General features: G+C 38.2%; 1 protein-coding gene across 1 annotated transcript in view; it reads right to left on the bottom strand.

Annotated features, from left to right (window-relative positions):
- The window catches only part of ush2a (Usher syndrome 2A (autosomal recessive, mild)), a 210,288-nt gene that overhangs the window by 101,399 nt on the left and 94,682 nt on the right, over positions 1-14,207 (bottom strand). The window contains exons 38-45 of the mRNA XM_072381304.1: positions 12,987-13,127; positions 10,970-11,045; positions 10,588-10,673; positions 8,658-8,817; positions 5,366-5,528; positions 5,105-5,252; positions 1,771-1,928; positions 574-721 (exon numbers count right to left, since the gene is read on the bottom strand). Of these exons, the coding sequence (XP_072237405.1) occupies positions 574-721; positions 1,771-1,928; positions 5,105-5,252; positions 5,366-5,528; positions 8,658-8,817; positions 10,588-10,673; positions 10,970-11,045; positions 12,987-13,127 (1,080 nt within the window). The remainder of the gene's footprint in view (positions 1-573; positions 722-1,770; positions 1,929-5,104; positions 5,253-5,365; positions 5,529-8,657; positions 8,818-10,587; positions 10,674-10,969; positions 11,046-12,986; positions 13,128-14,207) is intronic.

Below are 14,207 nucleotides of genomic sequence, written 5' to 3'. Positions count from 1 at the left end.
TCTTATTTCAGACCTTTAAAAAAAAACAACACAACAGTTTTCACACCAGTCCAATAAAAAAAAAAGAAACCTTATGGACCAAGATAAAAAATGCTACATTTAGTCATTAATTATTTTAGTCAAATGATCCAAGATAACAAATTTGCTAGTGAGAGTGCCTGAAACTCTGGGTTTTACCTGTAATTGAAGGATGAAATTATGTGAGTCAGCTGTTTTAAATGAATGGGATGGCAGTGAGCTGTGGATTGGAGCCCTATCTTATTGAAAGAACATGTCTTACTTTCAGGACAAATATTTGTATAAGTGTATTAAGGCATGGACACATATAATTTGTATGATGAAGAAAAATATGCTGCATATGTAGACTGTAAATATCTAAAGTATTTACAGTAAAGTGCAATGAAGGACCTATCTAAAGTGAAAGAGCGCTTTACAAATGTGGACTATTCATGTTTCAGGTGATATTTCTGCAGAACTATATAATGTTCTGAAGGGTTCACAAACTTTCAAGGTCCTCTGAGTTTCTGTGTGTGACAAAGAGAGAGACAGAGACAGAATGTTTTTGTGTGTCACCTTTGCTTTTGTAGTACACTGCGTAGCTAAGGTTTCCATTTGCTCTCGGAGGTGCTGTCCAGCGGGCTCTGACTGATCGAGAGCTCTGATTGGTCAGCTCCAGCAGAATAGGGCCTTCTGGGGCCATCTCTAATGTGCGCCTCTCCACCTGGTTTAAAAAAGAAAAATATGAGGCCATAAGCACAGTGATGTGATCACAGACAATCGATACAGAGAATTTCTATAATTGTGAAACAATGGCATAAAATCTGCCCTCCTTTGACAACGGTCATAATCATGAGATGTTCACCTGAGCTGATCTTACAGTGTAAACACATACAGTAATTATGAAGAATGAAACTGCCTGACAAATCTTACCTGCATTATGTGTCCCTTTAGATTCTTGAAAACCGCTCCTTTTCTTTTTATCACTAGTTTTCTGCTGGATTCCTTTCACAGTTTCTCTAAATTCAAACTCACTGTACTTCCCTTTCCACCTCATCTATAACTTTTCTCTGACCATTTAGACAGTCATTCAAATCTTTTATTCCTAAATTCCTCCACCCTCACCTCCTATTCTGATCATCCTGCCATTGAGTCCTCTTCTTCATTTCACCCCCCTCCTCATCCTCTTCTTCTCTTTTCCTGCAGTCTCTGTTTCTTCTGGTGTTTGGAAATATGCCCTAAAACATGACCTGTCGTCAGAGTTGTCATTGAGCAAGGAGTGGCATTTTCTACCAAATGTCACCATTGCCGCTCCAACCCTATGTTATCGAGCCCAGAAAATCGATCACCTTTATGACGCCCAGTGACACATGCACACATGAGCTTTGCCCATGTCTCAGAACACATGCCAAGTGTATTTATGGTTTTGTCTATCACAGCAAAAGTGTTCTCCCTGAAAATCTGCTTTGCTGATTCATTTTACTATCTGATGGAAGACGACTGACCCAATGGAGGATTTTATAAGCTTTAAGTACCAAGTGTTGGTTGGAGGAGTAAAGTTGCTCTTTGCACAAGTCGATTTTATGAACTTTCTATTTTTCACAAACAAAAAAAAAAATTTAATGGATTAAAAAAAAAAGAGGACAGTTTGACAATCTCGAGTTAGAATTACCAACGCTGCAATGGCTTATAGAATAAAAAGTCCCAAAGTATCTTTCTATATATCACTATTGTCAAATAGTGTTAGTGTTTACTAGTAAGAGATTCACTGACCATCGGCCCCTTTCCACAGCCCTGTGCTGTACAGGCCTGCAGCCTGAGAACATGTCGGCTCCAAGGAGAGAGTCCCTCCACCACAAAGAACCTCTGGGAAGAGCTGGAATTTAAAATGAGAACTCCATCCAGCCAGAGGCCATAGCTTATTATAACACCTGTCAAAAGAAGATATCAGATTATGACATGCATGAGGTACAGAGGTAAATAATAAAATGGACAAATGCAAACCTTCAATGTGGCAGAAAGCTTTATGACATTAAGTGAGGCTTTTTTAACTAGATAGTTCATGTTTTTGAAGTATACGCATGTATTGTTCTTATTGTTTAGTGTGACATGTCAATCTGTACACCACTTAATTCTTCCATACCATCACAGTAAAACCTTCACTTTGTTTCCTGCCCCAAAATGTTTCTGAAAAAGCACGTGATCAAAACTCTCACTTTAACAGCTTCAAAATAAAACAAAACATTTGTCGAGGACTGTATGAAACATCTACACTTGTCAGTCATTTTTTCATTGTAAATTCAAAAGTGTGTCTACTGACAACTTTCGTCCACTTTTATTTTGTTTTTGCGTTGGTCATTATGTACGACTGTCTAAAGATGGTGAGAAATTCCAATCATGAAGTGAGCTTTGCAATGTTGTAATGCACTCTGGGTCACTGTATTATGATGCAAATGAAAACTGACTTAGGGGCTCCAGACCTGCTAGTCAGTGTGTCCTACAGATGAAAACAGCACAGAAATGACAATTGTAACCAAAGGCGTTACGAGAATGAAGGCCCCGAGAAGGACAGTAGTACAAGAATGAACACATACACACACACACACACAAATGAGGACGCAAATAGGTGTGCACACAAACACATCCACAGGCACACAAAGATCCGCACACACATTTAGATGGGAACCCACGTGTGACACACACACACACCAGCACAATAATTACATGACATTACATCTACCTAATAAAAAAATGAAACAGTGCAGTGCCAAATGTGCTTTCCTTAATAAAAATGCATACAGGGGGCTCAAAAGATCAGTGCTAAGAACTAAGAGTCTATTCTGCTATAATCACGTGTGGGTTTTATTATTTCTCAATACAGATATACACACCTATCAGGGAAGTGAAGACACAAAAACCCCACGGACGCAAGTTATCTAGGAAGCTCTTAATGTGGCCAATCACATGCATGTGAGTGTGTATGTATATGTGTGCGGACATCTGTATGTGCTTGTGTGTGTGTGTGTGAATAAGCCCATATCAGTATAGGCTGTAATAAAGACAGGTTGGGAAATGAAGCAGCGAATGCATAACAGGCTTATTTCCCCTCTTTGTCTGCGTGTTGCCCCGACCTAATCCCCGAGAGGATTATCCCCCACAAATCCCTGCAGAATTGGGGAGAAGGCGGGGGGACACTGAGAGAAAATAACACAGGATATAACTCCTCTGGAACCCATCACCATCATCATTGTTGCTATTCATTTATTTAAAAAAAAGAGGAGTAATTGAAAAAACAAAAAAGGACCGAGCCTCTCTGCCTTTTTAGCAAAAATTAAAGCTTTTTAAGCATGAGATAATCGAGTAATCATGATTAAGTGTCTGCCTTGTTATGAATTTCTGTCATCAGATGAGAAACGCTTTAAGCCATTTATGCAGGCTAAAATGTACACACATCACAGGGTTTATGGTGGAAAAATGCACTCATGTGGGAATGAGCATAAAACACACATGACTCACATTACATACACATGAGCACACGCACATCATAGAATTACACAAACTTTAATGAGCATGACAGTAAGACTCAATATGTGGCAGTGTGTAGTAAGTTAGACTGTGAGTCAGTGGGGTGGGGAGGATGCTTTTTAACGCTAAATAAACAGGATTCCTTGAGATACACTGTTACAGTAATATAGTCCTTGATTGTTTTTGGTTGTTGTTTTCATGTAGCATATGGAAGATAATCTAAGTTAAACCGAACAGCACTTTAGTGGTTGCAGAACCACTTTAAGACGAATTTCATAAGGACACAAAAAGCATTGTACCAAAACAATTTCAACGATATCCTGTTTTCATTTTGAAGAAAAAGTATTTCATATCATTTCTGTTACTTTATTGCAATCAGTCTTTTGGTATAGGCTGGCATATGTCCAGAGAGGCAGAGTAATGTGGAAAACAAAAGTGGAAGAGGATGTCAGGAATTAATGGAGAAAGAGATGTCATACAGGTCCAAGGCGCTATAGCTTCAGCTGGTGAATTACATGTGGGGATGCTACATCTTTCATTTTCTTCCGAATGTGTTTCTAAAAAAAGTGTGCTCGGGCCTCAGATTCAACAAATGTACATATTTTAAATCTCATGTGATCTATATAGGGTCACGACACCACAAAAAAGTTAACTCAAGACATAGACTTATTTTGTTTCATAGTTTGTGGAAAAGTAACAAACAAATATGGACTTTGAATTGATGAGAAAGAAAGATTTGGCCAAGAGAAATGACTTTCTTTTGCGGATACTGATGTATTATGTGGACTACAGACAGCAGCATACTTACTGATTATGGATCCTTTCCTTCTCTCTTTCTCACAGAAACACTGTATTGTGTAGTTTCACTATACTACATAAGACCCTCTGCTTTTGACAACCTGGAGTTTCTAAATTTAGTTGTCAGATTAAAAATGAGCATCAAAAATACCTGAAGAAATTTTTTCAGGTACCCAGTTAGAATATAATACACTTATTCCAATTCCTTACAAGACAATGAGATAAATGTCAGAAGAAAAGAGAAAACAGAGAGAAAGTCATTCACTTCAAGCTATGTGCTTCCAGGCTGCAGTTCTCACTTCAGTCAAAAGGGAGCACTTTCCATCCACTTAAAGGAGCTCAGCGAAGCACTGGCCTCTCCCTATCGGTCTCTGTTAGTCCCAGTCTTAAACTGTTTCCTTTCTTAGCCTTGCTCCATCTCTCTCCCCTTTCTTTCTTAATAATTTATGTTTTCCCCTTTTAGTTCATCTTTCCATTTCCCTCTGTTCTTTTACTATACCTGTTTTATCTCCATCTCAGCTGATTTTCTTCACACAAAGAGAACCATTCTCCTTTTAACGTGTTGCAACTTCTTCTACATGTTTTTTTTTTAGTTGGTTTTAAATAACTTTACTGTATCCAAGAAACTGTAATCACATGAAATATGTTTTAAAAAGACTCTGCGATGTAAATGATTGACATATTGTGTGTTTATTTCTATTTAGCTCAGGTTTTGTTTAAATGTACATGTTAATGTTGATCTATGTATATGTATGTACTTGATTGTATGCGTGTGCGCTCTCACCATTCGGAGTGTTAGGAGGAGTCCAGCTGACGCTGAGTGAATGTGGGGACAAAGGAGTGACTAGCGGCGCAGGAACATTCTCCGGGGTGCTCTCCTCCGTCTGAGTCTGGCTTGGCGGGCTTAATGTACACCCACCTCCTGTGCAGGCCTGACATACACAAACACACATACAGACAAACAAACAGGAGGCTGGCTATAATAATGCAAATCAAATTAAAAATGAAAACCTTTAAAAAAAAAAGGGGGGTAAAGCGGACTCACAGCCACTATGACGGTGTAAGATTTTCCAGGGGTGAGGTTGCGGAGTGTGTGTTCTTCAAAAAGTTCTGAGCTGTTGTAGGCTAGCACAGGCTCTGCGCCGTCATGTGACAGGAAGATGGAATAGAACTCCAAAACACCATTTATCTGAGAGGGTCGTGACCACCTGGAAAAAGATAGGAGGAGGCAGAGATTGAAGATAATTTACCACTAGAGCATTACTTAAACATCCCATTCTGAACGAGCTTTTACGTGAGAAAACCCTTTTAATTACACCACATGTAATATAAGGTCAGAGCATCCTATTTATTCTTTTATTAAATATAAACCTGGCGATACTAAAACTGTAATCTTCCTCTGAAGACAACAAAAATATCAAAAACTGAATCATCCGTCATCCTTTTGCTGCATGACTGCAGAACTTGTGACTCATATTTAGTAGATTTAGATGTTAACAGAACTAAAAGAATATACAAAGGCAGTGAGATAGAAAGTGTGTGGGCTTTTGGATAGTCCAATCACAGCAAAAAACTGATCTTCATGTGTGCAGATGTATCAAACATACAAGCAGATTTAACAAAATGTCGAGCTAGACAGACACAAGCATGCAGCTTCCATCCTTTCTGAGGCAGGCGTGTCTCCTTTTCTATATTTAGAACAGTTGGGTCATCCCCAGCACAGACAGAAAGACTTTATAATGTTTTGTTACAGATGGTTGATATGTTTCTAAATGATAATCTGATATCAAATTAAGAAATTAAGATCAATGCTTCTCTGTTTTAAGAATACACTTAAAAATTATATTTTTTTCAAAGAGCTTTCTATCAATTCTTTGTTTTTGTACTCTGTATTATCAAGGGTTTTCTTAACTGTTTTTTTTTTTTTATTTCTACTTTTAGCGCTGCTCATCTTAAAATGTAGTTATTTGCAAATTGCTTTTATGATTGTAAACATTTTTTCTTCTACATTGCTGTTTTCTTCAATGCTAAACTTATCTTGTTTTTTTGCTTTGTTTGTTTCGTCTTTTATTGGAAATTGAGGATCTGCTGAACTCGATGACTTAAATCTATCTAATGTGATTATTAACATGACATCATTTGTGCCAGTAGGAGTGGTGAAATAATTTCATGTAAAAATTCATGATGGGATTTTCCTAGGATTCTGAAAGAACACTTTAGGAGAAAAAGTGAAATGAATAATTATTTATTTATCAAAGTAATCATTCAATCAATTAACTGTCCTGCAATTCTTACCATTCCCAGAGTGTAACCCAACCCTCCTGGCATGGCAGAAGAGGGAGGCCATTTTAAAATGTGATGGATTCCTTTCTTGGTTCCTCCCATTAAAATCCAGTTTTTGAATGACTGATGAGTGTGTGTTAGCACACAATTAGCCACTGTGGCTAATCTGTCACATTTATTATAAGATTTATATGCTGTCGATTGGCAGTGTGATGTATGTCCACTTTTGAAAAACTAAATCAAAGGGGAGTTGTAATAATCTGTATCATAACTCACCACGGTAATGGTTTTCAAAATAATATTGGTTTAAAAAGTGTGTTCAGATTTGACTGTGAAGTAGCTTTCTCAGCATATCGCAGTCAAATCCCCACATGGCAATACATAGGTTCATGTCATATGTGCCAACATCAATGTGATAAGAACTGACTTAATGACTGCTCAGCATTATTCACGACTCAGCACAGGTATATCTTAGAAATTAAAAAGCAAAGAAAAACAAGCAGGTACAGAGACAGGGACGTATATTGTCTTGAACACTAAGTCGTGCAGTGCACGTACGACTGTATGGGTCTTTCCATGTTTTCCGTGTCTGCGTTGGACAAGTTAGGTGAGGGCACATAAAACCGCTGGTACTACTCTGTTTACAACTTGAGGCCTTCCTGAGCCTCTCACATCCTCTTACTCTCACTCTTTCACACGACCCTATCTCATTTTCTTTTAATGTGTTTTATTGACACACTCTTCACATTCTTTACTTTACAACCCCACTATATGCTTTTCTCCACATCTCAGTCTAGCCCTCTTTCTCTTTGTCTGCCTTCTCATTTTTCTCAGCTTTTCTCACAGTCACAGTAGAGTGGTATTGACCAAGTATGAACTCTCAACCTCTGCCTATTACCAATGTGCTAACAAGGCAATACGCCGCCTTCCCACACCTGGTGAGTATGTTGTTCAAAAATGTTTTACAGGCTCAAGACATGATGCTGGATCTCGTGTTACGCCACAGGATTTCTTTTTCATGATGTCATCAGTCTAAAAATGCATGTGCAAATTTTTACAGGAGACTGACAAATTTGTTTTATGTGCAACAATTCAGAGTAATTTCCAAAATGCTTAAAACAAAACAGACTTTTATATGTTTTTCTAAATTTCTGTGTACTTCTAATCAGTGGATTGCTGCTTCAATTTGAACCCGATTTCCTCTCTAAACCCACTTGAAATTGTAAATGTTACTGTATTTGGTGACACTGATATTGTTTCAGCAGTCAATTATTTGTCTTCTTTTATTGTTTTTCACAATTCCAAACTGAAAATAAAAATAAAGTAAGGACTCTTCTGTCACATCAAAACTAAAACTATGTGCTTACCTAAATCAGTCAAGCTTTACCAAAGTCAGTATATCTTCACCTCACTACTTGCACTTCCTTCGAATGACCCCATATCCATAGTCTCTCCCCCTGTGTGTATTGCTAATGTGGGTGTGGGTATGCCTTTGTGTCAGTGTGTGTGTGCATGGATATGAGTACCGCTATCTTTCCACAGTGAATCGCGTTATAAGTTACAGTCGGGACACTACAGATGTTCACACGTACTAACTGTTACATACACTCTCAGACTCTCACACAGATACACCAGGAACACTTGCACATGAACCTGAGCTCCATCTTCCACTGTCCCCTCCCTGTAAAGGTGAAAGGTCAAGCGCAGAAGAATATTCTGCATGGTAAACACAACTGCAGAAGGTCACTGACTATGCTGCTCCAGTGCCGACAGCATTTATGAAAAACAACTAAAAAGTTACACGTCAACAGTTGACTTACAACTGTTTCAGATAATGATTCAATAAGATTGGAGCTGAGAAGTTTCTTGGCAAGAATATGCCTGCGTGTTGCGTAAACAACTTTACAAACCCTCAAAAATGTACTATATGATTGTGTCCCATACTCTGCCATGTTACACAAGCCCTAAAGTATTACTTACTGATGAGAGTTCTGGGAGAGTTTATGTGGTCACATAAGCACAGCATGCACTCTTGTACACGTTTGTATACTTACTCTACAAATATAGTCCTAGAGTCCAGAGGGGTAAGAGTTGGTGGCTGTAGGGGTCCAGGAGGAAGCTGAGATGTCAGAGCTGTAGTTTGTGAACTGTTTGTGCAAGCCACTGAAGTGCATGCACTCAGTACCAACAAGTGGGTGGAGTACACACCAAGACCTGAAACACAAACACAGATACAATATTGTGCAAAAGTCTTGAGCCTCCCCTCATTTTTTCATATAATGCAAGGGGAGTGGGAAATAAATCCAGAAATTACTGAAACATGTGCAAACACAAGTAATAATACAGTTTATAGCCAAAAGCAGAGTTTGTACATACAATTCTAACGAGCTTGAAAGTCAGTACTTGGTATGAGAAACTTTATTCTTCACCACAGCCTGAACCCTCTTGAACAAGCCTCTTTGTACATTCTTTAAAGTAGTCTTCAGAAATAGTTCTTCAGGCTTCTTGGAGGACATTTCAAAGCTATTATTTTGATGTCAGCTGCTATGACATGATCTGGAGAGGATTCTTCACTCCAGAAGACTTGCTGCCACAGATTTTTAGTCCAGCTCTTGTGTCATTTAGGAGTCCTCATCCTTTTCCTTTCCTGAATGGGAAGAATGGCTTCTTGACTAACACCCTTTGATGAAGACCATTTATAATGAAGCTTCAGTGAGCAGTAGATAGATCAACTGAAAGTCCAGATACACTGCACTTTGAGTAGCACCATGTTGATGCAAAAATCTGTTCGACAATATAAAATGGGTTCTTTGCTAAGTTGTCTGTTATGCATAGACTCAACACCGGCTCATCCCTTGAGTTAGTGGGCTTTTAAAGTTTGAATGATAAAACACATTCCTTTGAAAACAGTCAGGTACAAGAACTAGACCGACAAGAGGTGAAAAGTAGCTATTTTCCAAAGAAAAACTTGCCAAGACAACCATCGCTCAAGACCACTTTAAATGGTTAAAAGATTTCAAATAGTCTGGCTCCCTGGAAGCAAAATAAAAAGAAACAAGGGACGGCTGCAGGTTTTTCACAGTACTGTACTTTGACAGTTACAAAGAAAAGCAGAAAAAAACACAACCTTATGAATATCTGACACAGAATGACCCAAACAGTTCTGTAATTTTCTGAGTCCTCTCTCTCCTGGCTCAGTTACATTACTGTTGTTTCTCTTTCTGTGTATACATTATCTCTATTTCACAACTATTCTACATCTCCCTCACTGTTGCAATCTTCCTCTCTATAACACTATCTGTTCTTGCACATATCGTATAATTACTATGTCCATAATCCCTCCAATCACTGTGAACATCAGACACTCTGCATTATTAACCCAGCATGGATGATATGTGCTCTTATGCCTTCATTAACTTACAAAGACACACACATACACGACTGGGCAGTGTGACGTTTTGCTAATCATATGAGCATGAATGTAAAATCAAAATGAGTGATTATCTATTCTGCTCATATAAAATGCCATATTCAGATATCAGCTTGCATGTGAGTTTGTGTACATTGCTACATAGTATGTGTTTGTGTATATTGCTTTGAGTGTGTCTTGTACTCTATGTGTGTGTGTGTGTGTGTGTGTGAATCCATTTGCATCTTGTTCAACACTCTAGTCTCAGTGGTGCGACATGTGTTTCATACCTTCTTTAGGTCTCTTTAGTGAAAACTTTCAAAGCAAATTGTGTGTATGCATGAGCACTAATGTTTAGCTTTCTTTGTTTCTTCATTTTCATGTGCGTGTGTTTTGCCTTCTTTTTCAAAGTGCTATTCCCTTGGTAGGGACTGAGACAGTCTTTACTCTTTCAAATGCTAATCCCCCATCTCCATTTTGCTTTTCTCCACTTTTCCCCGTCTCTCCACAGTCTCAGCTACAGCACACACTTCAGCACACACACTCAAACACATAACGTGCGCTCTTCTCTTTACCAGTGATGTTGTGTTGTCGGTTTTTCCCTCTGTAGACCATTTGGTTGTTGTCATAGAGGAGGTACTCTGTAATGCCTCCATTGGGCCTATCATTGAAAACAGAGTGAAATGAGGGTAATATCATGATGTTATAAGCAATAAACACAATCTTAATCATGCTGTAGTGCATGTACATTCAAGGTAAAAAAAATTATTTGATAAGAAAGCAGATCACTAAAGCAATGATTTATTCAATGTTAATGAACTACAGCACTTAGTGCATTAGAGAAGTTCTTGACAGAAAATTGGGTTTGAGTTTATAAATAAGCAACATAATCAACAATTCAGAAGAACATGTGCTTTTGATATGAGAGCAAAGACAGGATGGTTGATGCTTCACTACCTTGCTGGAGGTCCCCAAGAAACAAAGAGAGCTGAGGGGGAAGAGTCAACAGATGGAGGAGAGACAGCATCAGGAGCTGAAATTGTAGTAAAATACAAATGGAAATATTTACGTCAGCTTCAATGATTAGCACAAGGAAATGGACGCAAGCGACAAATTATTCTATCCTTTTTGGTATATATCAATAAGGGGGAGTGGGGGCGATGGGGTAACCTACACCAACAAATTATACCCAGTGTTTCTAAAACTTTTTACACATTTTATCACACCTTCAATTTGTCTGCAGTATGACCAACACAAAATGATCTACCTGCAGTTCCAGCCTTTTTGTTTTCTTACACATCTCCAATTTTCTAATAATCGCAAAAGGATTCTTATGGTCCACTAAGACAGATCCCAACACTATCTGTTTATGATGCCTAAAAGAAATCAGCGACAACTGATGAAGGGGCGTTCCACTTCCTGAAGGAATACTTCAATCACTGCTCACTGTGGTCTATTTCAAGGAGCAAAGGTACACTCAAAATCCAGGGGGTAAAATTAAGCAAGACAACATGCAAAGTTCAGTGGAGCTATGGTTACAGTTTTGACGAGGGCGTTTAATGAGACCACATTTCATGTAACTTTCTCTGTGAGAGATCACCGTACCTGCAAGTATTGCTAAATTCACTGCACAGACGTTGTTGTTGAGTTACTTTTATGGGGATTTTGACAGATTAAGATGTGGTTAGGAAATCTGGATTTTATCAGAGAAGAGGACTATCTGAAAATTCTTTAGGCAGCCACAAGTTGACATACAGTCTTCATGGGCTGCTTTGCATACACAATTTCTGACTCGTTTAGCTGTCTGACAAAAGAAACAGAAAAATACATTGGGGCTATACCATTTGTATGAAAAGATGGAAAAAGATAAAGCTTTGGAGAATGGGCAGAGGGCATGATCCAGTTGAGTTTAATTGAGCATAACTGAATTATCTGGCTGGGTTTTCTTGATCCCGTACAAGAAGCATGAAGACTGTAGATTGACTTTGTCGTTATACTATGCCTTATTATCATCTATATATATATTACATATATATATATATATATTATATATATGTGTGTGTATTGAGACAAGAGAGACAGTTTACACCTACAGATAAACAATTCAATGTAAGTTTATGAGCATCAAAATCAGCAAAATGATTTTTCAGTCACTATCTAAGAAAATGCATAATCCATTACGGTAATTAAATCAAACTGTGCTAAGTCTTCTCTTTGTAAAGCTTACCATTCAATGACATGAAAAGTCACGTTTTAGTAATAAAAATCTCATAAGATGTTAGACACTGAAGGGCTACGCTCCTTGTTCCAGAGGGGTGAGGAAGTGTGCTGATGTGTAAAACTGTGTCTGCACAGCCTGCGTCTGTGGCAACAGAGTTTTGAATAAGTTCTTTTTGGAGTCTCACTGACATGTTTCAGTGTCTTAACTCTGTGCTCAGTGAGAATCAATACAGTAATATGTTTTTTCCCCTTTTACTTTAGATTGATTTTTGCGTCTCTGTACTGACCCCTGCCGTCACATTATCTCCCCAGCAAGGCTGATTCGTCCAACACTGATTAATGTACTGATTTACACATGAAGAAAAATCTCTCTTTTTCACTCCATGTTCTTCTGAGCTTATACTCTGCCCTTTATAACTTCCCTAATCAGAAATATTCTTCTCTGTGCTGTCAGCTTGTCATTTATTCTGAATGTGCGTCACTTCTTAACCATTTTGTTTTTCTATTTTATTTAGCCATGTTACTCATCTTCACCCCTCCCTGCTCATGTTTTTTTTATTCCAGCTTGTCCTCCTTTTTTACTCCTGCTGCTCTTCAAGAACTGAAAATTTCACTAAGGAGACAGGACAAGTGTCTTAGTGTGATTAGAAGTGTTTCTGAGACTCGAGAAGCAAAAGCAGTCACAAATTAGCACAGCTGGTAAGGGATGAAGAGAAATAAATTCAGTTCATGGGTGTATGTGTGTGTTTGTTACCTTCCTCTGGGGTTGTGAGGCTGGATCTCAAATCATCATCATCACCACTGTCATCAATTAGACTCTCAGCACAGCCTGCAGGACTACAAGCACTCACAGTGACAGTGTATCGGGTGGATGGAGTGAGACCCGTCATCACACCTGGTGAGGAGCATGAACATGCCAGAGAGGATGTGAGGCAAGGAGAACAGACTAGGCATTTTACTTTTTTAGCTGCATGTCAGAATGCAAATTTATAGCAAAGTGATGACCTTTTAGTAAAATGTTTTAAGAAAACTTTCATAATTAGTTGGACAAATCTTCACATTCACACAATGGAATTAAAATAGGAAATCAAGGTGTAATTATGAGTGGGTTATTAGCTTTAAATCAAGAGACTAAACAAAAGCATTGTGTTCACCATTTATGAATTACATCCATTTCTTACATAATCCTTTAACGTGGTAGTTTTTTTTTTGTTAAACAAGACAAATTTAGGCAGTAAAAGGTCAGAATTTGAATGCTAAGAGGTGTTGGTGTTAGTACAAGAGACCACCAGAAGGAAAACAAAAAAAAAACAACTGACGCTCCAGGGAGAGCAGAAAATTAATGAGCGGGTGGATCAACAGTAGGGTTCTTCTTAAAAACAGGGACAGCCCTAGTAAGCTCAGCATCTCCAAAAGATTCGGAAGACACCTCAGTTGGATGATATCAGAATTATTACGAACCACTGACAACACTCAGTGTTGTAGCATGGTCAGATTAGACTTTGCTAGAAAGAAAGATTCCTTTGACAGATGAAACTGAGATGGACTTGTAATAGAATGATGAGAAGAGAACAATATAGAGAAGGAAAAGAACGCCTTTAAGTTACAAACATGACTTTCTTAAAAATCAGAGTTCTTTGCATTCTGGATGCATCTATTGCATGATAAGACTTTGTTTTCATTGATAGGCACCATTTTCCTTGATTTACCTTTAGGTATATGTTTGTGTTATCAGACCATTGCTGAATAAAGAAAAGAAGGGCTTAGTTTTAGGTTTGAGGAGATTTGAGTCACGACTTCAGTACAAAAGTAAAAAACATATCAGTTTGCATTATTCACTTTAGCTAATTGGCTTTTAAGAGTTTGCAAACAAAAATCACCAAAACTCTCTACTGTGTTCATATCTCCGAGAAACTACCACGGAAATGGTAAGTAAAGAGGAACAAAGGAGTTCACTACACCCTGAAGAGACTAG

Source organism: Leuresthes tenuis, unplaced genomic scaffold, assembly GCF_036924035.1.
Source record: "Leuresthes tenuis unplaced genomic scaffold, fLeuTen1.0.hap1 SCAF_2, whole genome shotgun sequence".
In the NCBI taxonomy this organism is placed as follows: Eukaryota; Metazoa; Chordata; class Actinopteri; order Atheriniformes; family Atherinopsidae; genus Leuresthes; species Leuresthes tenuis.
This window is presented reverse-complemented; position numbering and strand designations above follow the sequence as displayed.